General features: G+C 41.4%; 2 protein-coding genes and 1 long non-coding RNA gene across 9 annotated transcripts; 2 read left to right on the top strand and 1 right to left on the bottom strand.

Moving 5' to 3' along the window:
- Positions 1-1189: 1189 nt before the first annotated feature.
- On the top strand, positions 1190-5602 carry LOC125704522 (uncharacterized). 4 transcript variants are annotated; one of them, XR_007381159.1, is made up of 3 exons: positions 1190-1391; positions 2251-2417; positions 5376-5602. It is a non-coding gene; the product is annotated as an uncharacterized LOC125704522 (long non-coding RNA). The 4 variants fall into 4 exon arrangements; XR_007381161.1 differs by having other exon boundaries at positions 1909-2417; XR_007381158.1 differs by lacking the exon at positions 1190-1391 and having other exon boundaries at positions 1429-2417.
- Positions 5603-11357: 5755 nt separating this feature from the next.
- Positions 11358-14270, top strand: LOC125704506 (keratin, type I cytoskeletal 13-like). The gene is made up of 7 exons (XM_048970125.1): positions 11358-11875; positions 11998-12080; positions 12336-12492; positions 12702-12863; positions 13083-13208; positions 13322-13545; positions 13777-14270. Exons 1-7 carry the CDS (start codon positions 11426-11428, stop codon positions 13895-13897), a joined length of 1323 nt encoding a protein of 440 aa, XP_048826082.1. The 5' UTR covers positions 11358-11425; the 3' UTR covers positions 13898-14270.
- A 4549-nt stretch (positions 14271-18819) lies between these two features.
- Positions 18820-23488, bottom strand: LOC125704514 (E3 ubiquitin-protein ligase TRIM47-like). Of its 4 annotated transcripts, none has more exons than XM_048970141.1 (6): positions 23253-23488; positions 22358-22454; positions 21454-22105; positions 19996-20127; positions 19435-19596; positions 18820-19335 (listed from the first exon to the last, which is right to left on the bottom strand). In XM_048970141.1, exons 3-6 carry the CDS (start codon positions 21991-21993, stop codon positions 19303-19305), a joined length of 867 nt encoding a protein of 288 aa, XP_048826098.1. In that variant the 5' UTR covers positions 21994-22105; positions 22358-22454; positions 23253-23488; the 3' UTR covers positions 18820-19302. The 4 variants fall into 4 exon arrangements, with proteins under 4 accessions (XP_048826098.1, XP_048826096.1, XP_048826095.1 ...); XM_048970139.1 differs by having other exon boundaries at positions 21454-21995; XM_048970138.1 differs by having other exon boundaries at positions 21454-22454.
- Between the last annotated feature and the right edge of the window lie 345 nt (positions 23489-23833).

The raw sequence follows: 23833 nt of genomic DNA, 5'->3' as shown, positions 1-23833 counted from the left end.
TAAGGAAATCATACATGCAGACACCAGGAATGTGATACACACACTCACTCCAAGAGGGGAACAGGATCACACAGTCAGAGGGCTGAAAAATGGGAAGGGAATTCAGGCAGATCCATGAAGCAGAGAGAGGTAATGATCGGGAAGTTCCAGTTGGGGTCCGACAATGAGGTACCGGATAACGCAGGTCAAAGTAACCACTATGATTAACGCTTAATCAACCGCAGCTTTCAGTATTCAGGTGAAGCAGACTGGGTTAGGGGGTGTGGCTATGGTGAGGGTTCAGACTCCATCTTCACACTATGCATGTCTCAGTGTAGTTTTTTTGTTGTTGGTTATTTGAATACAGTTTTTTGAGTCCCACACAGGATGGATGGAAGGGTGGGTGATGACTTGTTTATTTTTTCTTCATTTGTGTTCAGGTGAAGCAGACTGATAAGCGTTAGTGTAGAATCTTTTTGAAGTCTTATATGCTTTATATCAGCCTTTTACAGATGATCCTTCTTGGGTACTGAATGTTTAAATTTCTCAAATACCCCAAAACTTCCGCACACATGCACACTATGGATCTACCATTCTGTAGCTGATGGTCATTGCTGATTACAGGCGCCGAAGCACCTGTGACGTGACAGCCGGCTCCAACCCAGCCACGCCCACACCAGGGGCTGATCAGCACCACACACAGCAGTGGTAATGATGGTCAGCTCACCATTAGCATTAACCTTCTGGAGTCAGCGGTCACACCCGCGGGACCAAACAGAAATCTCACCAGCTTTATGAATATTGGTAACGCTTTACGGTACATTAACTGCACCTTCACAATGCTTTTATAGTGCATTCATAAAATATTCAGCACGCCTTCATAATGTATTCATTAAGTATTCATAAAACATTCATAAACATCATGTATGTAAACCTTTACATCCTAACATCCCTTAACAGCTGTAATATACATTAATAACAAACATTATAATTATATAATCATGTAATGTTTGTTATTAATGTATATTAAAGCTGTTAAGGGATGTTAGGATGTTAAAGTGTACTTGCATGCTGCTTATGAATGTTCTATAAATGCATTATGAAGGTGCACTGAATGTTCCATGAATGTATAATGAATGCATTATGAAGATACACTTAACGTAAGGTGTTACCAAACATTTATAAAACACCCTAGAAACCTTGAATTTTCAAATAGCTTTATATGTGATAATGTTACAATAATCCCGTAGTTGTTATTGGCTCAAGAAAACGTGTGAAAACTCCCATAAATAAGAGCACATGTGTTTTGTTTACACTGATTGAGGAGCTGCAACCGTTTATTTTGTGATGTGAGAGTTTTCACTGAGGAAATGCGGTGAAACATGCATTGCTTTTGTTCATGAGTAATTCGGGTAAGCAGTTTGGACTTTGGAAATTGCAAAATGTCACTTGTTTTCTAATTTTGATCACTACTGTAAAATCATGTCTTTATAAAAATATGCAAACTGTTGGTAACTAGGTTGTTCTTTTAGTTTTTCAATAGATTTTTCAGATTGTTTTACAAGCAATCATTTTATTTAACTTAAAATACACGTTGTAAAATAGCTTAAAATAGTATTGATTGTATTTGTTGATTGTATTTACTTAAAATATTAACTTTTGCAGTAAAAAAATTTGTGCAATTCACATAAATGATGCAATGGGCTGGGGTATGTTTCCCAAAGGCATAGTTGCTAATTACATTAGCGACTTACACATTTAGAACCACACAACTGAATCTAAATTGGTAATGGGAGCTTTTGAGACACGTGCAGTAAAATATAAATATATTTTCAAAATATTCCATTGTGGCATTTAGCAAACTGAAGCATGGCAGCGACAAACTCAACTAAAAATGACGGATTCTGAATAAAGCAGCCTTTTTTGTAGCCCATAAAGGCGCCTGACAGAAATATCAACCACATTCCTATCGCATATAACAGAGAAGCAGAAGGTCTGAAGCTGAACTGTACGGTACACAGATGATAACTACTCACAGACCTCAGGGACACGTGAGTAACTGACACAGATCGGGACACACACAGGCAAACACACTTACATGAACCGAAGACACAGCCCAAGTATTTACAACACGGAAAACAAACAGGGCTGTGTACATGCCTGACATGCTAACAGGCTCCACATAGCGGAGCCATTTCACCGGCGCTACAGCATAATTATACAACAACTGCTTGGAAGGGCAAAGCATGTGATGTGTACCTTTGTCTTCAGCCAGACGGGAACGGGAAGGTTGGCATCCTCATCATGACAATGGGGTGACAACAGGGCACAGTTGGCGGCTCTCCATTGCCCCATTCAGTCCCCTTCGCCGAAGCCTAAAGCCCATGCAGAGAAGCCCAGGTGAAGGGAAGAGAAGAAAAGGCCTGAAAAGGCGGCAGGTTTCTATTGTTCTCTGTCTTTGTGCTACTGAAATTAATGAGTGATACTTTATTGATCCCTGTGGGGAAATTCTCTTTGTGCCAACACCATGCTGATTTCCTTGACACATCCAGATGAGAGCAGCCACCTACAGAGCCCGTGGAGCCGGGGCTTAAAGGCTTTGCTCAAGGGCCCATGAATGTCTGGTCATTCTGCTGAGGAACAGGCCTTGAGCCACATAACCTCCCCCCTTTCCTCCTATATAACTTTCCCTGATGAGGGATATTCCTGCATCTCTATCTGAACTGCGGCATATTTCAGCAGTCTAGATATGACCCCCCCCAGTAGCTTCTATTTCAGTCTGGTGGGTGGAAAAATGGCCCACCAGTTCCCGACTATGCTTTACTGCCGAGGATGACCTGGAAAGCCAACCTCACGGTGTTGGAGAAGATAGCAGGAGGACGATGGGGGTCTGCTGTCTCACAAGGGAGGCACAGCCGGTGTACTGCTCACTGCCCTCCGAGGATTATGAGGCCTTGAATGCAAAGATCTTGGCCCCCATGGGGCTGGACCCCGTCTCTGCGGTAGACAAGTCCTATAGTTAGAGACAAGGGCATGACCGTGGGGGGCTGAGGTGGGCAGTGCTCTCCCAGGGACAAGTCCTGCCCACCCTGAGAAATGCTCTGTTCTTCCAATGAAAACTCGAGAAATAATAATGCAATTAGCTTACCGCTATTTATGAGATCGCTCTCTCTCCGAGCGTATGTGCTGTGTCCGTAAACCCCGCTTCTCCCCCTCCTGCTCAGTGCGGACACACAGACGTCACCACGCATCATGTGGCTGACCAATCACGTGCGGCTTGAGCAGAAACAATCAGAGGAAAAAAACCAAAGCAGCTCCGGCTCCCAAACAGGCTCCAATCGTTCACTTCGAGGAGCCGGTTCGTTCGCGACGCGCCCGACACATTACTACTCCGGTGTTGTCTTGTATTCTCACAGAGCTCCTCAAGACTCAGGTGGGAATAATAAAAGCCATCTATCTGCAAAGTTTACACATGGCTTTTATTTTTTTCCCCACCTTTTTTTTCCCCTTCCTCAGGTTACAGAACGATCGTCAAAACTGCACTGCTTTTCGATTGGCCCGTTTGAGTAGAGGCGTGTCAGTTAGGGCCTCCTCCATCTGACTAGGAAAGCACCATGTGCACACACAGTTCACTGCGCATCCATGCAGTAAAGCCTGAACCTGTCGGCGACCTTCTTTAATCAAATTAAAACAGCTCATAACTTTGATTCTTCCTCCTTTCTCATCTCATTCTCCAGCTCTTATACATTTTCTAATAGTCCTGTAGTTTCTGTAGTTTGCACGTTTCATCTGAGTATTTACTTGATTTGTTAAAAGTCACGTTAATTGTCAGCTAATTCGGCCAGTTACAGCAGGCTGCTGGCACTTGCCTGCTAGTTTGGCTACTAGCTAGTTAAATCGCTAGTGCAGCCACTGCAGTTGTCTTGTAAAAAGGTACACAATCATTGTGATACAAACAGTTTTATTAACTGGTTAGGTAACACCAACAAAAGCAATGCGCCTCCCTTAATGCTTCATTAAAATGCAGACACAGTCAACTCCTACCGCAGCATACTGGCAAACAGTACCAACTGGCCCAGCACTGGCTCCAACCCAAACCCCACATTCCACAGTAGGTGGCAGTGCACGCTCTCCTCCAGGACATACTACATGGAAAGGGCGCAGCAGATGCTTTAAACCCAGTTGCAACACCTGAGGTCCTAGACCAGGACTTTTCAAATCTGGACCTCAATTCAAATTCCAGGCTTTGTATTCAGTTCTCCCAGGTAGTTAGTTTAATAATTACTGATTGTGATTGACTGGAGGCTTATAGGCAAAGGAAGGCTGGAAAATCAGCAGTGCTCAGACCTTGACGACCATGACCTTGGTCCTAGACCAAGACCGTGCAGACAAACTGCACTAGACTACAGGCTCTCCACCATCAAACCGGGCCTGGAGGAAGACAATTTGAGGGAGCCACAGGAGATCCGAAGCAGCCCTGGTGTGCAGAATGAGCATTTACCCACTAGCCCCAATATGGGCCCAGGCCCCAAAGCCTGCTCCTTAGCTTTGAGATCCAGTGATCTTCACCTACACAGTCCACTTGCAATGTCACCCCATGATTGCTGCCCTGGATTTTGGGAGCACCATCACCATAGCCCATCCCTCCTGTCCTAAAGCAGCTTCCCCAGTGGCCTCTGTCCCTTTCATCTGCTTGCATGGCGATATGATGGTCATCTTGGCACTCAGAGTGCACATCGCTGGCTCGTAGTATGAGTGTATAGTAATTGTAATGTCATACTACAGTATTTGCAGTTAAAAAATAAAAAACTTTTTCTGTTAAATCTCTTAGTGATACAAGGACAGTGTTTGGAGAAGCAGTGATCAGAAAACCAGGGGTGTCATTTATCAAACGCACATATGAACAGTTTTGTGTGCATGTGTACGAATGTGTGTATGTACAAGGGCTGTTTCATAAGTAAGGTCTCCTACCACGTTGCATATCTGGAAGTGGGAAAAAAAGCTTATCTTATGCGTACAGTAGCCAATACTGTGCAGTGTGAACGGGCGTGTTTTCAGCTCAGCGTTCAAAGTAATAATGTTCATTAGTAATAAGTGTTTCATCCAATTACATATAAAGCAGTGTTCAGTAATTGTTTTTCATACTAGAAGGTTGTGTGCCAGTGGAAATTCATAAGAAAGGGGTGTGACTTACACATAATTTCTGGCTAAAGGAACGGCGAATTACAAAAGGTATTGTGAAACCTCATAAGCACTCAAGCAACACATCTGCAAAATCAGGCCCGAAAGAAATGCTTTATTTTGCATCAAGACAATGCAAGGCCACATTGCAGTGGACAAATAAAGAAAACAGTTACAAGCCTGAAATTCACTGTTGTTCCATGCACTCCTTACAGCCCAGACTTGGGTCCGTCCAACTTCTGATTATTCCCACAATAGAAGGAGACGTTTCTCCACATTTTTCCTCGGATGGTGAAGTTGAAGCTGCTGTGCACTAATGGATAAGAAACCAACCAGAGACTTTCTTCATGGATGGAATGAAAAAATGGATAGTCTGTTTGACAAACTGTGTAGCGGTAAATGCGAACTGTGTTGAAAAATAAATTTGCAATGTTTAAGAAAAGTAGGTTTCCTTAATTTTGATATCCATCCATCCATTTTCTGAAACCGCTTGTCCTGTTTTGAGTCGCAGGGGGTCCGGAGCCTATCCCATAAGCTATGGGCACAAGGCAGGGAACAACCCAGGATGGGGCACCAACCTATTGCATGACACTCTCTCTCCCACACACACACACAGCTATGGGCAATTAGGTAACTCCAAGCAGCCCCAGCATGTTTTTGTACCGCGGGGGGAAAATAGAATAATTGGAGGAACCCCCACAATGACTCAGGGAGAACATGCAAACTCCACACACACGGAGCCCTGGCAGAGACTGAAACCATGATCTCAGAGGTGTGAAGCAACAGTGCTAACCACTGCACCACCATGCCGCCTCCCGTTTTGATAACATTTTTATTATTTTACATTTTCAGAAACTTATTTCATAATTGGAGACCTTACACACATTTTTTATGTATAGAATGCTATTTATCATTTCCTTCTGATATAAGGAGATATTATTGTATATTGTGATGCCCAGCTGACCCAGGCTCTGGAGAGGCAGACAAGAAACCAGGCAGAATCTTAACACATGTGGCTCTTTTATTAACAGCCCTTAATAGGGTTCACACAGTAGATCAGACAGTAACAACCCACCACCTTCTCCCTTACTACACACAAAGCCCACCGCTGGCTCCTTTAACCACCCCAGCATGACACAGTGGGTTAAGTATATGCTAAATTAACATTATAAGCATTAGCAATGCATATGACATTACCAGCAGGGAACACGCAACACACAGAACATGGCACAGTCTTTACCAGTGACATTGAACTGCCCAGAATGCACTGGGAACATATAAATTACCTCTGTTAGTGGGAGGGACCTTGTCAATGATACAAGCCCCCCCCCCCCCCCAGGGGCAGCTAAACCGGTGATGCCCTTATGACCAGTTCCACCCCCCTTATGACCAGTCCCATCTTCTTGACAGGATTATGTTCCAAGAATCCCACTATTCAAACAGTGATCAACTTGTAAGGTTCTCCTCTGAATGAAGTCAAAGAGGTCTGGTGGCAGACGCTGGTGCGCCCTCTCTCTTGCACATGTAGTAGCCACTCATTACCCGTTCTGTACAGTATATGACTGGGAAGATGGAGCCTGTTGGCGGAACCAGGCTGCTAGCAGGGGCTGTTGGGTGACTGCGCCTCCCTCAAGCTGGGTGGCTCTGTAGTGGCCAGGCAAACTTTGCTTCCTAACAGGGCCACACTGTTGTGCTGCAGATCAAGAACAGTCTCATTGACATCAAGGAAGTCCATTCCAACAATGCAGTCATCCTGAATAGGCTGAGCCAAAATTTGTGGCACACTGTCATGCCCCCCAGCTAGACCTAGTGATGCTGACAGTCCTGCATTGGAATCATCTCTCCAATCACAGAGTGCAGGTGGGTTGCAACAGGCTCCCAGCCAAGCAGTGTGGGCTCCTTCGTCCCTGGCAACAGCTCCCTATTATGATGAAGACTGCAGTCAATCAGGGTGCAACAGCAAACTCCAACAATGATGCAAGGCAGGAAGGGTCTGCGTAGTCCGGCAACTTTCCCAATGGGGTAGTTTGAACCAGCACAGTCGATGGTCCGTGATGAGTCGCTGGAACAAGGCAACATCCTTCTCGCTGCCCTTCGCTCGCCTCCTGACATTCCTGGGGCAAATTCTCAGCAGAAGAGGGCCCGGTGGCCCCTCTTCCAACAGTACCAACAGGTGAGTTTCTGGTCGCAAGGCCTGCAGTACTGGGCCAGCCTTGTGGGAAGTTCACCACTGTTGCTATCTGGCACTGCCATGCACACTAGGGTGCCCTCCTGATCTGCCATGCCCAGGTTCACCTCCACTCTCTCCTCCTCTACTAACGCCTGCTACATGCTGCACAAAGCAATGAAACACACTTGCAGCTGTAGGCTATCTGGGTGTAGAGTGCAAAGAATGGCCTGCAAGGCCAGATCCTCTTGGACGTGTGCCGGGAAGTTGGGGTACGCCTGCTAGGCCAGGATGCTGATGTCGGCGGCTAATCTACCTGTTCTCCCCTGCAACCCTGCCTCACGCCGAACATGTGCTGAGCATTCGCTAACCTCTCCACTGCTCCCAATCCTCAGCTTTATTGCTGATTTGATCTGAAAAGCTGAAGCAAGCTTCTGGTGTGATGTCTAGGAGATCCTGTACGGCTTCACCCTCAAGTGCAAGTCCAAAATGGATTGCTGCCATCGGCTCATCGCAGGAGTTGCTTCTTGCTGCAAGCTCGCGATGGATCTCAAAGATCTTTCACAGCTTTTCCCCACTGTCCTTGTAGTAGTTGTCAGATTTGTCCCTCAATATAATCTTGTATCTAAGCTCTGCAGGCAATACCACATGGCTTGGTTTCTGAAGTGATATACAGTATTGTGCAAAATTATTAGGCAGTCCAAAGAAATGTTTAAAGCTGTTTATATGGATAGCAAGTGTACTTTGGCTTAGAATACACAAAAAAACACAATTTACCATTATAACATGTGCAAATTAAGAGTAACACAATAAAAACTAGTAATAATTTCTTCTGTTTTCTAAAAAGTTACTGATATCTAGTTGGATTGCTAGATGAACACTGCTTCAGTTCCCAAACTTCTCCTCAGGGGCACCTCAGCCGTTCCATGATTTTGTTAAATCTCACCAACAGCTCAATTAAATAATTAAATATATCGGTTTAAAAAGTCAGTGAGAGATTGACTAGCTGTATGAGGTGTGTTAGTGGCCAAGTGAAAAAATACATGGCTGCACTGGATGGTCGCTGCAAATACTAGGATGATTTTAGCAGAGGTTCTGAAATGGCGAAGCTGACACACTTTGACAGGCATAATATCATAGTTTTACACCAACACGAGGAAAATCTAAACATCATTTTCTTTTCCTGCCTAAGACTTTTGCACAGTACTGTACATTTGTGGGACCACTTTAAGGGCAGTCGTGTCCCTTAACGAATCATGTCCAATCACAGATGGAATTTTTAAAGAAATGCTTAAGAACATTTCAGAAATTCTTAATAGAAATGGGGTGCACCTGAGCAACTTTAAGCATCGTAGCAATGGGTCTGTATACTTATTTCAATGTGATGTTTCAGTTTTTTATTTTTAATCATTTAATGTGGCAAAAATTTCAAAAATTCTGTCATTAATTTTTCATTATCTATTATGTGGTATTGAATGTAACCTGAATTGAAATGAATTTAAACAATTTTAGCAAAAGGCTCCAACAAAAAGTGAAACAGTCTGAATACTTTCTGAACCCACTGTACTGTATGTCTCTTAACGGTTCCCATTTCTCCAAAGCGTGCATCTTTTTGTTGTTCTACTTGGGATAATGCAAGAGTTATGCGGCTATAACTCTTTCGACGATGGTGTTTCTTTATTGAAATTAATCTTCCCGTGCACGCACAATCACATTCAGAATACATGAGATTTATCAACATTAATTTTGTACGGCCGTTCATGCACACCAGTAATTGTCACTACAGGATCTGAGTCAACCATGGATGTGAGTCGTGCATGAGTTGCATCATTTGTGTTAAATTATTTAAGCATAAAACTATTCAAGTAATAAAGGACTTTAAACCATCTGCTAACCTGCACCCTTAGCACATATAGAAAGTTACAGCCCATCTTATGTACTTGCATAAATTTTCATAAAATGGCTGATTACCTCGCTGGAACTGAACATATATGATTTTTCTTGTGATTCCATTTTCATAAATTTTTTTCTGGTTTTACTTAATTTTTAGTTGCTTTCGTTTGACTTTCAACACTCATGCATGCGTGACTCTGTACTTACAGTGATACATAACAATTTGCCTGTGCATGCGAGCGATTCTTACACACCCATTTCGGACTCGTTCCTCACACTCTTGGATAAATGAGACCCCAGATCATGAAAAGCTTGTCTAGCAAGTCTCTGAGGTGAAACCACGGCTCTCCCTCTACAAGCAAACAACCTTCTGCAAAAAAATTTTTGCGTCAAATTAACAGGAATCAGCAGGATATATTCTCATTTCCATTCTTTGCATAATTCAGTTGATAACTACACTCTACTTGTAAACTGTACTTTTTCAACTCTGAAAAAAACTTTAGCTAAAGGCAATAATAAATATTTAACCATTGGCTTTCTAAGCACTGTGCTTTGTCTGTGTTCATGACGTGAATATACAATATATTTATTATTGGACGCTCAAAGGCATATAGTTATTAAATAATCAGCCTTGTTTTATTAAAATGTTGTATAATTTATTGGTAATGACTAAAATATTCTGAAGTAAATTCATGGCATATACCCATAGGTAACTAAGTAATAAATAATAAGTATGACAATTACCATCTTAGCATTTCAAGTATGGGCGGCATGGTGGTGCAGTGGTTAGCACTGTTGCCTCACACCTCTGGGACCTGGGTTCGAGTCTCCGCCTGGGTCACATGTGTGTGAAGTTTGCATGTTGTCATGGGGTTTCCTCCGGGTTCCCCCCACAGTCCAAAAACATGCTGAGGCTAATTGGAGTTGCTAAATTGCCCGTAGGTGTGCACGTGTGAGTGAATGGTGTGTGAATATGCCTTGCGATGGGCTGCCCCCCCCATCCTGGGTTGTTCCCTGCCCCGTGCCCATTGCTTCCGGGATAGGCTCTGGACCCTCCCGTGTCCCAGTTGGAAAATGGATGGATGGGTGGGTATTTTAAGTATTTTTAATAGTAAATATTACTCTTTATTAAAGAATGGATAGGATGATTTACTTTTTATGCTCTCTTTTAGATCACCAACTTGCTTTACTTATTAAACAACACTGTATATGTAAATACTGTAGGTATATAAATCACATCCTGTCATGTCAGATATGTTTCCTACTCCTACTTTCTCCTTTACCAGTGAGCCAGTGGGCCAGTGGACATGGTAGTATTCCTATTGGCTTTTGATTCACAGAGTTTAGAAGTGCAAGTGACTTTAAAACCAATGGAATAGTTTTTGGACCTGCTAGTTAGATTTTTCTAGAATTAAATGAAATTTCAAATTAAAGAAAGCAAACAAAGAGCAGTGTGTTGCAAAATTCATTCATCAGTAATAACTAGTAAAAATTTAAGAGAATTTAAGACATAAACAATAGATTTCAAAATTCAACACCCTGTTTTTCAACTCTATGAGTAAACTTTTTAAAAGTGTTTCTTAAAGTAATGACACATCTCTGTAAAACTATATGTAAAAAACAACTTAAATTCACTCAAGAATGGCAGTATAATGCAACCCCAAAATGCATGCATGGCCAAATCACACAAAGAGCCTTAATGGTACAGAAGAATCTTAATGATATAAAAAATATAAATATATGTCTCTGTGTATGTGTGTGTGGGCAGAGTTTGGATGTGCGTGTCTGCATATACTTGGCTGTGTAATGCTTAGTCCAAGAATGTGTTTTTGTTTTCACATCAGAACAATATCCAAATGCATTTTAAAGCATATTGCACAACTTGTTGTAGAGCCAGATACTTATGATTTCCAGATAACCTTTAGAAAATTAATACTAAAGAGTTTTGGGTAGAGCTGCTCCCTGCAGGGCATAATTGGGTGTGATTTTACATTCTTTATATGACAGGTCTAGTGCCCTGAAGCTTTCCTCTTTGATAGATGGCTGTGGGCTGAAATGTTGCTTTTGTCTAAGCTTAAGCCTACCCATCAACTGAAACCCCACCTCAGAATTTAGAGTTTAAAAGGAGCATCTCTGTCTGTCCACTGCACAACCACTCCTCTTTATCCAGAGCAGAGCAGCGCAATTCCTGAAGCCATCATCACCATGCAATCCAGCTTCAGATCCTCAAGTAGGTCCTCGGTGAGCTCCTCCACCGGAACCTCACGGATCTCCATGAGTGGAGGGAGCACCAGGGTTCAGAGTCACCGAGCCTCCAGTGTGTACGCTAGTGCTGGTGGTGCTGGGAGGCTCATGTCCAGTGCCTCTAGCTCTGGAGGCTATAGCGCTGGGGGCTTCAGCGCTGGAGGCTTCAGCGCTGGTGGAGGAGCAGGTGGCTTCAGTATGGGAGATGCCATGAATTTCTCCACAAACGATAAGGCCACCATGAAGAACCTGAATGACCGTCTGGCTGCTTACCTGGAGAAGGTGCGCTCCCTGGAGAAGGCCAATGCTGACCTTGAGCTGAAGATCCGCCAGTTTGTGGAGAGCAAGACCTCTCCCACTGCTCGGGACCCCTCTGCCTTCTTGGCCACCATAAGAGAACTGCAGATTAAGGTAAACCATGTTCTGAAGAACAATAGCAGTTTGGATGTAACTACACAATAGTGTTAATGGAACATTATGGTTCTGTTTTTGTGCTGCTTTAGCATAACTTTACCGTGTCTCTTTTCTTTAAGATCCAGGATGCCATTCGAGTCAATGGAACCTTTCATCTCAGCATTGACAACGCCAAGCTGGCTGCCGATGACTTCAGACTCAAGTGAGTTTCATTTTAACAGAAACACCAGCTGAATTATGAATTTAGGAAAGATAAATTAACTAATTACTAAGTTTAAATGATTCTTAAAGATTTTTTCATAGGCAATGTTTTGTAAATTAGATATTAACAACCTATCTGATCATTATATTATCAGAAACACCAGCTGCATTATGGTTTTTATAAAAGAACAATTTAGTAACTATTAAAGGTTTTTTTACATGCATATTTTTTACATTTGACTTATCTGATACCCAGGTATGAGAATGAGCTGGCCATGAGGCAGTCTGTGGAAGCAGACATTGCCGGTCTTAAGAGAGTCCTAGATGAGCTGACATTGTGCAGATCAGACCTTGAGATGCAAATCGAGGGTCTGAAGGAAGAACTTATCTTCCTTAAGAAGAACCATGAGGAGGTGAGTCCAAACAGAATCATATTTACATATTTAATATTATTAAATGTAAAAGATGAGTATGCCATTTACACATTAAATTTCTATACAGTTCACATCTATTTGAAATGAACAGTGAATTGGCCATGAAATGTTTAGTGTGTATATGATGATAAAAGGAAGTAAGTTTTATTGCTGAGATAGTAAACAGGCCTTTTTACATGCACTTGTAGGAGCTCCTGGGCATGAGGACTCAGATGAGTGGTCAGGTGCATGTGGAAGTGGATCCTGCACCACAAGCAGACCTCAGCAAAGTTATGGCAGAAATCCGTGAGCAGTATGAGGCAGTAGCAGCCAAGAACCAAAGAGAACTGGAATCTTGGTTCCACACTAAGGTAAAGCTATTATTATTATTATTATTATTATTATTATTATTATTATTATTATTATTATTATTATTATTATTTATTGTTATTATTACTGGTTTGAATATTGAAAATTGAATCTTGGTTCCATGCTAAGGTAAAGTTATTATTATAATAATCATTATTATTATTGTTACTGGTTTGAATAGTCGCATTTAAAATGTCATGCTTTTTGGATGCACTCAACAGACAGAGACGCTGAACAAAGAAGTTGTCTCCAGCGCAGAAGTAATGCATCAATCGCAAACTGAAATAAAAGAAGTCAAGCGTACCCTGCAAAGTCTTGAAATTGAGCTGCAGTCCCAGTTAAGCATGGTAAGGATGGGTGTCACACTCTACGAACTCCACTAGCACTGTTGCTCTGCTTTGCGTCTTGCTCCTTCTCAGACATTCTCTTTAGCATTCTGTGTTGTAACTCCTGCTTTTAGAAAGCATCCCTGGAAGGCACACTGGCAGAATCAGAAGCTCGGTATGCTAGGCAGCTTGCTGGCTTCCAAATGCACGTAACCAGCATAGAGGAGCAGCTGATGCAGCTCCACGCTGACTTGGAACGTCAACGCCAAGAGTACAATGCGCTGCTGGACATCAAGACACGCCTGGAGATGGAGATCGCAGAATACAGAAGGCTGCTGGAAGGAGAGTCCACAAGCTCGTAGGTTTCCATGGTCTTTTGTCCAAAGGAACATACAGTGAATCTTAATAAATATCACCGAGAATTGTACCCAATGGATAATCATTTCACAAAATATTATTTTATTAAATTAGTTTTTAATTGCAGTTGCCTAGTATCAACTTATGTAATCTATCCATCTATCTGCCACAATTGCTTATCCTTAACTGGGATAAAGTGAGCTCATGATGAGCATATTTCTTTCTTTTTCAGCTCAACAACAACCACGACACGCAAGGTGGTGACAATTGTGGAGGAGCTGGTGGATGGAAAGGTGGTCAGCAGCTCCAGTTCCACTACTTCCACTGCCAGCTCCAGTTCTAAACCCAAATGAGAGAGGCAGCCAAGACAATAAAGCAAAATCAAATGCTGGACTTTATATGATGTGATTCTTGTTCTTTTTTTGTTAATTTGCGAGTGATGAATAGGAGAAGAGTTCCAGGAACAAAGGTAGAACACAAATATTGCACACAGAGAAAGAGCCAACCATGGGAACCAAGCACAAACGCAGGTGTGAGGCTGCAGTGCTGTACACCGCATGACCCTATGTGATTGTAATTCATGACAAAAAGAGGCAATAATATCAATCTAAAGTAATAACAAGGTTGTAGCTCAAAAATGTGCCATTTCTTTTCCTTATCATGCAGCAAATGTATAAGATGGTATACATTTCCTAATAAATCCTAATAAATTTCCAGTTCAGCAAACACTACCCTGGCCATTTTCTTTTTCAATGCACAATGTCCTACACATGTCTCAGACCTGCTTTATTCTTGCAGGTTATTCGAATACAGTTTATTGTACATCCCTGTGTCACAGAATGAATGGCTGGGTGGGTGGGTAACCGTAGTTTACTGTACATCCCTGTGTCACAGAATGGGTGGGTGGGTGGGTGGGTAACCGTAGTTTACTGTACATCCCTGTGTCACAGAATGGATGGGTGGGTGGGTAACCGTAGTTCACTGTGTGGAATTGAGACTTTACACACAAACTTCAGATGTTGTTTTGGTTATAATTTATATTTTATTCATTTGCGTCATAAGCATTAGTGTCTTATGAAAGGATGGTCTTATATACTTTATATGACTGACACAGCCATTACGCACCAGCGGCTGATCAGCACCACTACGGTGTTTAATCTCAAGACCCACACACAAACAAACCACGCACCTATGCGCTTGTGAGCAGAAAACCCATCCTGTCTATGCGCTTGCATCTGCACAACACTCACTCGCTTGCCGTTAAATTAGTCTCAAAGCCCGAACCATGCATATGTGCCCGTGAGGAGAAAGCTACGGAACGCCAAAAGAGTCATAAACACCTTGATTTATGAATTGCCTTAAGCGCGTACAAGATTACATGTTTTTTGGCTCCTTGGCGACGTTTTTTTATGTGTCATATTGATGTCTCAGTTAGATGTTATGTGCATGTACTGTAATGTTGACACATAATCAATGCCTTATAGACACATTTTTGACACACTAAAAGTGTCTTGATATTGCATAATGTCCGTACTTATGTCATAAAATATGTGCGTTTGAGGCTTTTTTTTTTGCATATGCACTTAAGACAACGTATAAGTTAAGGCATTTATCACCCGTTTGGCGTTCCGTAGAAAATCTATTCTCACTACACACTCACACTGGCTGGTCCCTCTTGACTCGCTCACGTCTGCACAACACTCGCTCAACAGGTTGAGTTTTAAGACTTTCGGGAACAATGTATAATTGTACAGTATATATTGTGAATATTTTCCTGAAAAAACTATAGCATGTAGGAGGACAGAAAGGGCGTGCAGACACGCTAATGATGTTTTGATGTTCAGAATTACAGAGATTGAGTCATGAACTAGCCAATTATTGCAACTGAATATTTAACAAAATATGTTTTTTGGGTTTTTCTGGTGACTCAGAGGAGCTGCCATGAAAAGTCAATGGCAATAATAAGAGGTGGATATAAACTAAAATATAATTAAAGTATATTGATAGTGTCAGGGTGGAACCAACATTCAGGCACACTCCACTACATTATGTCGTCCTGCCAACCCATATATCCCCTGCCAACCTACAAACATCCACTTTCCCCTGAATATTCTTTTCTTTTTCTTTAATTGCTTTGTTGGTGTTAACTGTTTATTGAGTTGAACTAATGTTGTAGTCCATCTCCCCATTCTGTATTGCAGTCACGCAAGCCACGCGGTAACAATATAAATCAATGAATAAATTGCTTGTATGAAAATTGTGTCTTGCTGTATAAGTATTACATTGTCTATTAAATATTACATGTAAATATATCTGTATTTTAAACTTGATGGCCTTGATGCTCTTGAATGTGGCCTTAATGCCCTTAAAATTGCCCCAAGGAAGGTCAAGTGGCCTAGTTCTTAAAATAAGAAAATTCCAGACCTGGCATATGGTAAAATGTGTCATTAGGGCCACACTGGGGAGGAAACAGGAGGGTCAGAGGGGGAGGGTGTGATAGTAACCCCCACCTGTAACATGCTCACTGGGAACGGAGGACCGATATAGGGGGCCGAAGGGACCGAACAATAAGCCAGGAGACAGACGAGGACTCTGGACTAGACTGGGGGTGACAGGACACACAGTGGACAGGACCAAACAACTCAGAACATCAGAAGGATAACAATACAGGACACAAGACTAGACACAGGACACCACTAGGGGCACTGAGCAGGCCAGGGCAGGACTAGAGACAGCCAGGGAGACAATACACATGACACATACCAAGACAGGACAGACAGGAGGTGAAACCACAGAGACAGACGCACTGGAGAGGACCACAAGGACACAGACCAGGGTAAATTAAAGGTGGGACAGATACATGAGACAAGAACTGGGACAGGATCAATGGGAATGGGGTTTGACTGGGGACTCATCTGGGGACCAACTCAGGGACAGAGACCCTCCTGGGCTTCAGAGGACCAGCAGGGCAGGATGGCGCTGAGGGTACAGCAGGGCCAGGACTGAGTGCTGCTGAGAGGACAGCAGGGCCAGGTGGCATCATATCTCTTCTCCCAGTGTGTATAGGGAACCCAGGCCCAGTACAGAAATCTGCCCTCAAAACAAGGAGACATGGCCCAAGTCAGTCATCAGTTTGCTATATTCCAGATCTGCACAGGAATATAATACTCGAGAACTTGAAAATCTCAACATTCATTGATTCACTATTAATTAGGTAAATCAGCTAATATGCAAGTGAGCTTGAAAAAGTAAGAATGTTGTTGTTCCCCAGCGCCCTCTGATGGCCAAGTCGAAACATTGTATTTGCATCTTTATTGTGCAATATGCATGCGGAAGTACAGTATAAATAGCAATCAGGAAATTGTAGCTGGACCTGATGCAATCGCACAGCACCTCCAGGCCCGTATATTCATCCCATACCTCACAGGTAGACTAACTACTGTTGTTTTCCACTTTGTTGTTGGAAAAGTATAACACACAGGAGGCAGCAATCCTTTTCCCTATCACATGGTGCTTTGATTCCGTGACTCCAGATTAGCCAGTTTACAGCCAGTTCGGTTACTTGGTATATCTGGCCCAACACTGGCTGTAGCTGGAGCGCCACAAATCCCAACAGGTCGAGAGATGGAGATGGTCACCATGGACTGGTTTTTTGATACCTGTTTTTTTCTTCTTTTAGATAAGTGCTTTTTGTAAAGAACAGGACCAAGGGCCAGTAACAGTTTGATCCATCATCCATTTAGTGATGAAACTAGATTGATGAAAAGTGATGAAAGTTATAGTGAAGGAACAGATAAGGGTTGAAAGCTAACTGGGGAAAACATAGTAAAAATCACAATCCAGTAGTGGGGTCTGGAAATTCAAGCAGATGGTCAAAGCACGGAAAGATCTCAAAATCCAATTGTGAGGGAAATGCTTGGCAAAGAGAAAACTCATGTCTGAAAAACATGGCATGTATGTAATTAAACCCAGAAATTGGTTACAGCTGTTTAGGATGAGTGAAGATGGTGAGGATCAGAGAAGGGTCTCAGGTCTGGGCTGGATTTCGGATCCGGAGTTGGCTTGAGTCACACTGTTACATTTTTCACTCCAAAATGCCAGATGCATGTAAATCTTGTGTTCATGGCTGATGTCTATGTAGCAAATTCGTTAAAGAGTATAGATAATAAATGAATGAATAAATGAATAAATACATGAATAAATATTTATTCCAAGGACAAGATATATAGTAAACATTAAATTCTTAAATACTAATATTACAATTGTATTCGTAAAGACTGCTTTATCTCAGATTTTTACAAAATACAATTACTATCTCTTTTCTTATTGCATTTCACAGATTTCATTTAATTTCACATTTTATAATGAACATCATATTTATTTGCAGAGCTGCATAATACACTGACAAGCTGAGCTTAATTCATACTCCTGAAAAGATCCTGATGTAACTACCAAACAAACCCCATAAAGGAGGAGAATGTAAACATACAATAAAGTAACATTATATTGGAAAAGTGCTCCTTCCATTGAACCGTAGGAGTAAAACAGTCAAATAAATATTTTAATAAATAGCAATCATTCAAAGTTAAAATTAGTAATATATATTACGAATATGTAACTTTATTTCCAAGTAAGACTACAGTATTTTGAAATAAGAATAATTTATATTTTCTTGAAAGCAAAGGTTTTTAATTTTAATCCCCCAGTACATTTATATTTCCTTAGGTTTCACTTCCCTTTTACCTGAAATACCTTCTTTGTTTTTCTTTGAGGTAATACTGTTGTTTTGTGGTCATTGACAGTTGCTTAACAGGCCAATAGGCCCTGCCTTCTAGCTATTACATAATGTGGTGACACAGAGATGTCCTGTGCTTGAACTGATAACAGACAGTGTAATAGTTTAGATGGAGCTTTCATACTATGGTACAACAATTGGCTGAACTATTTGAACCAGTCTACTGTCTAGATATGACTATGATCATCCATCCATCCATCCATTTTCCAAACCACTTATCCTACTGGGTCGCGGGGGGTCCGGAGCCTATCCTGGAAGCAATGGGCACGAGGCAGGGAACAACCCAGGATGGGCACACTCACACACCAGTTACTCACACATGCGCATCTATGGGCAATTTAGTAACCCCAATTAGCCTCAGCTTGTTTTTGGACTGTGGGGGGAAACCGGAGTACCCGGAGGAAACCCCACGACGACATGGGGAGAACATGCAAACTCCCCACACATATGTGACCCAGGCGGATACTTGAACCCAGGTGTGAGGCAACAGTGCTAACCACTGCACCACCATGCCGCCCTTGACTACGATCATTTTAATATTTATGCAATGAAATTGCAACAGTTATTTATAATGGTCTGATTGAATGGTACATGATTCTGCTTAGCTGAAGCTCTAGCTCATCAGCTCTCTGCTGTACCTCTCAACAGACAGGTTGGCACAAGGCAGACTTAGCTGAAAGTTTGGCTCTCTTGCAAAGGCACTGCCTTTCCGTGAGAAAATGCCCTCTTCTCACAAAACAATAAATCTACAGGTCCTGCAGGCACATATGAATGCACTAAAAAAATTACAGTAAGAAAACAATCATCAAATAATGTATAATTATAATTCCCCATTAGACGTGCACAAGTACATTAACCACCAGTTGCATGTTGCTTGAAGATCAAAGGCTGTCTTCCATAGCCAGTTTTCTACAGACCACGTGTTCATTAAATGTGTCTATCGTCAGCCCTGGCGACATGTTCTTAGTCTTTACTGGTGCATAGCAATGGGAAGAGCTAAAAAACAAACAGGAAAGATCTATTAACATGGAAAATTTTGCTTGGTTATCTGTAGATATTCACATTCACCAAAGATTGGTAATAAATGTTACTGACCTGTAGGAAGTGGATTTGATCCTCTGTGCCAGAGAGCTGCTCCAGTTCCACCCTTTGCCTTTCGAGCTCAGATATCTCCTGCTCCAGCTTTGTCATGAGCTCCAACGGCCGTCCATCAGCTGCCTCACAGTTTGGTGGAAGAGTTAATTCCCCTTTCTCATCCTATTGTGGAAGAAAAACGTTTTAGTGAATTTCAACAGGTTAGAAGCTCATTGGAAGCACAGTGCAGAGAAAATGTATAAGCTTTTTCATTCATAACCGCTACAGCCATGAAAACATTGAACTGAATGTTCTTTATAATACATTGTTTTTAGACAGATGTTATATTTTCATTGTGCAATGGAGTCTCAAACCACATAATGCATCTCTTGGGCATATATTGTAATTTAGTGTGACCGCTGATGTTTAAAACTACAGACGCTAACTGTGGTGTAGTTACAGTATAATAAAACATTTAATACAAATTTCACAAGAAATACTAAACTAATAAAGTCTTTAAAGCTGTTTAGTTTTTACAAGATGTAATTTGTGAGGATGGGGAAATATCTATAGTAATGATACCTTGCTCGTTTCCATCGTTGTGTTATCACAGTTAATTGCTCTGATATCTGTTGACTGTTTTACATCCTTTAGTGTGCTCAATTTGACCTGGATCATCCGTTGTGTCTTCAGCATTATCTTCTTTAGTTGAATCTGTTGGAAATTGTTTTAAATATATATCAGAAATTAATTATCTGCTCTTCCCAGCACACGGGAAGATGTTAAAGACAGACTCACAAAATCCTTTATGTATAAATTATACAATGTTTCGTTCAAAAATATTTAAACCGTTCCTGCAAGCACAGTTTAATAAATAAGATTTAACCCAATAATGTTCATCATTATGCAGGAGATACCTGATCGCTTAAAATTTTTGCCTTATTCAAAGCTTACATGCCACCACTAGTTATTTCATTACGATTCTCCCCTGGACCTATTAGCTCTGTAGGCAAATGCTTTCCCAGAGTTACAGGTCTTTCATTCACATTCAGAAATCTTGTTTCGACCTGTTTGGTTCAAAACACCCCCGCACCCTGCCCGGGGGGTTTTCCATGAAGCAGGAGTTCTTATGTAGCAAGGTTAACTTAAGGTAGAGTCATGATTGTCCAATGCCTCTTACCTAAACTCTCTATGGACAATCATGACTTCTAGCTTAACCTAACGCAGTTAACTGAGAAATCCTGCTTCACGGAACATGCCCCAATGTAAGCAGCTAGAAGATCCACTACCAGTTAAAAGTTTTTGCACACTACAGATTACTTGAATGAATCAAAAATAGGACATTTTCTCGCTAGTAAAGGTACTCATATGGTGAACATACTGTAAATTTATTCGTTAGCAAAGCATCTTGAGTATTATTTTTGTAAATGTTAAGTGAGTAACATGCAAATGTATAAAATCTCAGTGTGTGCAATAACCGGTAGTGTAATTCTGTATACTAGGAGTGCTGCTTTGTAGTGAACCAAACATTTATCATGGTGCAGAGCTCATGGTTTGGCACTTTTATTGCTCCATATACAGTCATCAAGCTCCTGTTTAGAAATGCTTGTCTACATCCGCATCGTATTTCTTAACTCAAATGAGAAAAGTGGTCAGATGTCAAACGTTAATTAGAGAGCAAAGAACCTGAAGAAGACAATAAACACACAATGATCAAAGTTGAGCCATTAAGTGAAGTTTTCGAAGCGCCATGACATTTTGCCTAACTTCAATTCAAGTATCGGTCTCAGGAAGCTGGAAACAGTGAAGCACAGCTATGTCACTAATAAGTTAGTGAAGAAACAGTTTTGTGGTCTATAACCAGATACGTTCTTAGATCCAATCAGTAGTATATTAATGTATTTTCAATGGGCTCTAGTTTGTTCAAGTATAAGATTTCAGTCTCTAGAGACATATTATCACCTTGGCTATGAACTAGTTATTATGATTGCTAAATAGCTATCATGAATTTTTTTGGTGTATATGTTTGGTTTCAGATACCTTCTTCTTCTCCCATTCTTTGATGACGTGTACTACTCTATGGCCCCTGTGGTCAGTGTGTATGCACTGAGCACAGATGCAAGTCTGGTCGCTTCGGCAGAAATGCTTCAGGGGTTGACCATGTAGCCTGCAGGTAGAGTTCTCCCGGTTCTTACACACAACAACCAGTTGGTGCTTCCTCAAGGCTGCACTCTGGTAGTGGGGTTCTAGGTGCTTGGGGCAGTAGGACGCAAGACAAACCAAGCAGGACTGTACTGCCTGCAGGGCTGGGCCTTCCAAGCAGACATCACAAGGCACCTCCTGGTGAGTCACAGGGGTTTCCTCTTTGCACAGATCGCTGCTGTGATTTTCCATATGTGGGAGTGACTTGAGTTCCGGTTCCAGTGTGAACACATCCAGACAAAGCGGGCAGCGGCAGATATCCACATGCTTCCAATACTCCCCAATACAGGCCAGGCAGTAGATGTGTCCGCAGGGAATGGAAACTGGATTAGTGTATGAATCCAAGCATATGCAACATCGCACCTGCTTTTCACACATCACTGCGGAACAAGGCCAACAGACTAATGAGAAACTTTCAGGTTACAGAATTTAAATTCAGATATGGTAGTACGATGGAGAACGTATCATGTCTTTTAGCCACAATATCCATCTGTAAATAAACAATGCTCGTGTTCAGACACAAAACTTGGATTTTCATTACCTGGGCAATACCCAGCTTGCCGCTACCTGAATCTGTCAGCTAAGCCTGTAATTCCATACTGTGCTATTTGATGCATGAGCGATTAAGAGCATTCTTCAACTTTAAGCAGTCTGCCCTAGTTCTTTAGCGAAAGGTAGCAAAATGAAACTCACAAGAAATATATGACAGTTCTCTGGTTTAGTGTAGTGAAGCTAAACTTACCTAGGATCTGTCTAAATAACGCGGTTTATCGTACAAAGGAGAATCTCCCTGGTATGGTAGCTGTACAATGTGCGGAGTTCCTTTGCTTCTCGGTTATCTGCAGGAAGTACACAGAATTGGTTATAAATGGGTGGGGCCACTAGGACTTTGTTTTCGTTTCCCTCTCCCAAGAGTTTCTCTTTGACCTTTTGGACTAAATATGGATTATGTCTGGTCATCTGTCATTTTACTATAGGTGGGTAAAATGGTGACAAGCACATTCATTCATTTCAGCATCTTATTACCAATCATTTGATGTCGTGTTCTAGTTAATTTCTTTCTAATAATGTCAGAACAAATTCATTTTTCCCAGCTCTACCAAAATTGCGCCGAACAGTGAATCCAAAACTGAGGCTCGTATCAAACTGTGAATTTTGTTTAGTGTTACATCCCTATTCCTTAACAGAATATCAAAGTCATTTCTCTGGCCTTACTGTGTGTGATAGTGCTGTGGGCTGGAAGTGGCCCATAGGCCTTCAGTTTGACAGTTTTAGTTCTAACTAACATACATTAAGTGACAGATACTTAGTAGTAACTCAGCTATCAAAGTACAGGCACATCAAACATAGAAATTATTTGTGATAAAACGTCCCACGATTCATTAATGATGAACAAGCATGACTTTAGTATTTCACTCGTGTTATTCATGATTTGTTCCTTCGGTAGTTCACAAAGGTTTACAGAATTAATAGATACAGTAACAAATATAGTAACTACTTGAGATAAGAATTATCATGATTCATTAATGATGAATAAACCTGAGATCAGTATGTAACAAAAGACTTAGTTTGTGGTTAACTAATACATAAGTGTACATGTTATTTGTGCCCCATCAAATAAGACCCCGTCGGTTTACCTGCAGGCGGCATCTAGGTTCTCCTTCTTCCTCGGTGTGACAGTTCCAGCAACATATCTATGTTTGGTATAACAGAACCTACTGGCAGTCTTGGTCTTCTCAACTAGAATCTCCAGTGTTGGACGCCTGACTATAAGCAGCATTAGCCGTAACCAACTCACATCTACAATTAGCACAGTGTTTTCAGTGTTGAACATCTACTTGTGAATTTAGGTTTCGTTTGTGTCCGGAAATTGATTCATTGTGTGTTCCAAACCGAAAATGATGTACACATGTCATCGTCCTCTGAAATCCTGCACTATATGTTTCCTATTTCCACCCATCCCTTACTGACAAGTTAGACAAGTTTGTGAGTTCATTCAGTAACATTCAGCATAACATTCCAGTTGTAATCTGGCTGTTTGATTTCTTGGAACTAAACTCAGTCTATGTCTAATATAATAGAAGATTCCAGTGGATAATTTCAGATAAAAGCAGATGAATAATGCTTTAAATTTATATCCCTAGAGAGGTTCTTGTATATTATAGTTCAGCTTTATTAAAAAAAAAAGAATTTTCAGAAATAATGTTTGCTATAAAAT

This window comes from Brienomyrus brachyistius, chromosome 12 (assembly GCF_023856365.1).
Source record: "Brienomyrus brachyistius isolate T26 chromosome 12, BBRACH_0.4, whole genome shotgun sequence".
Classification (NCBI taxonomy): Eukaryota; Metazoa; Chordata; class Actinopteri; order Osteoglossiformes; family Mormyridae; genus Brienomyrus; species Brienomyrus brachyistius.
The sequence above is the reverse complement of the archived record's forward strand: the minus strand, read 5'-3'. Positions and strand labels throughout refer to the sequence as shown.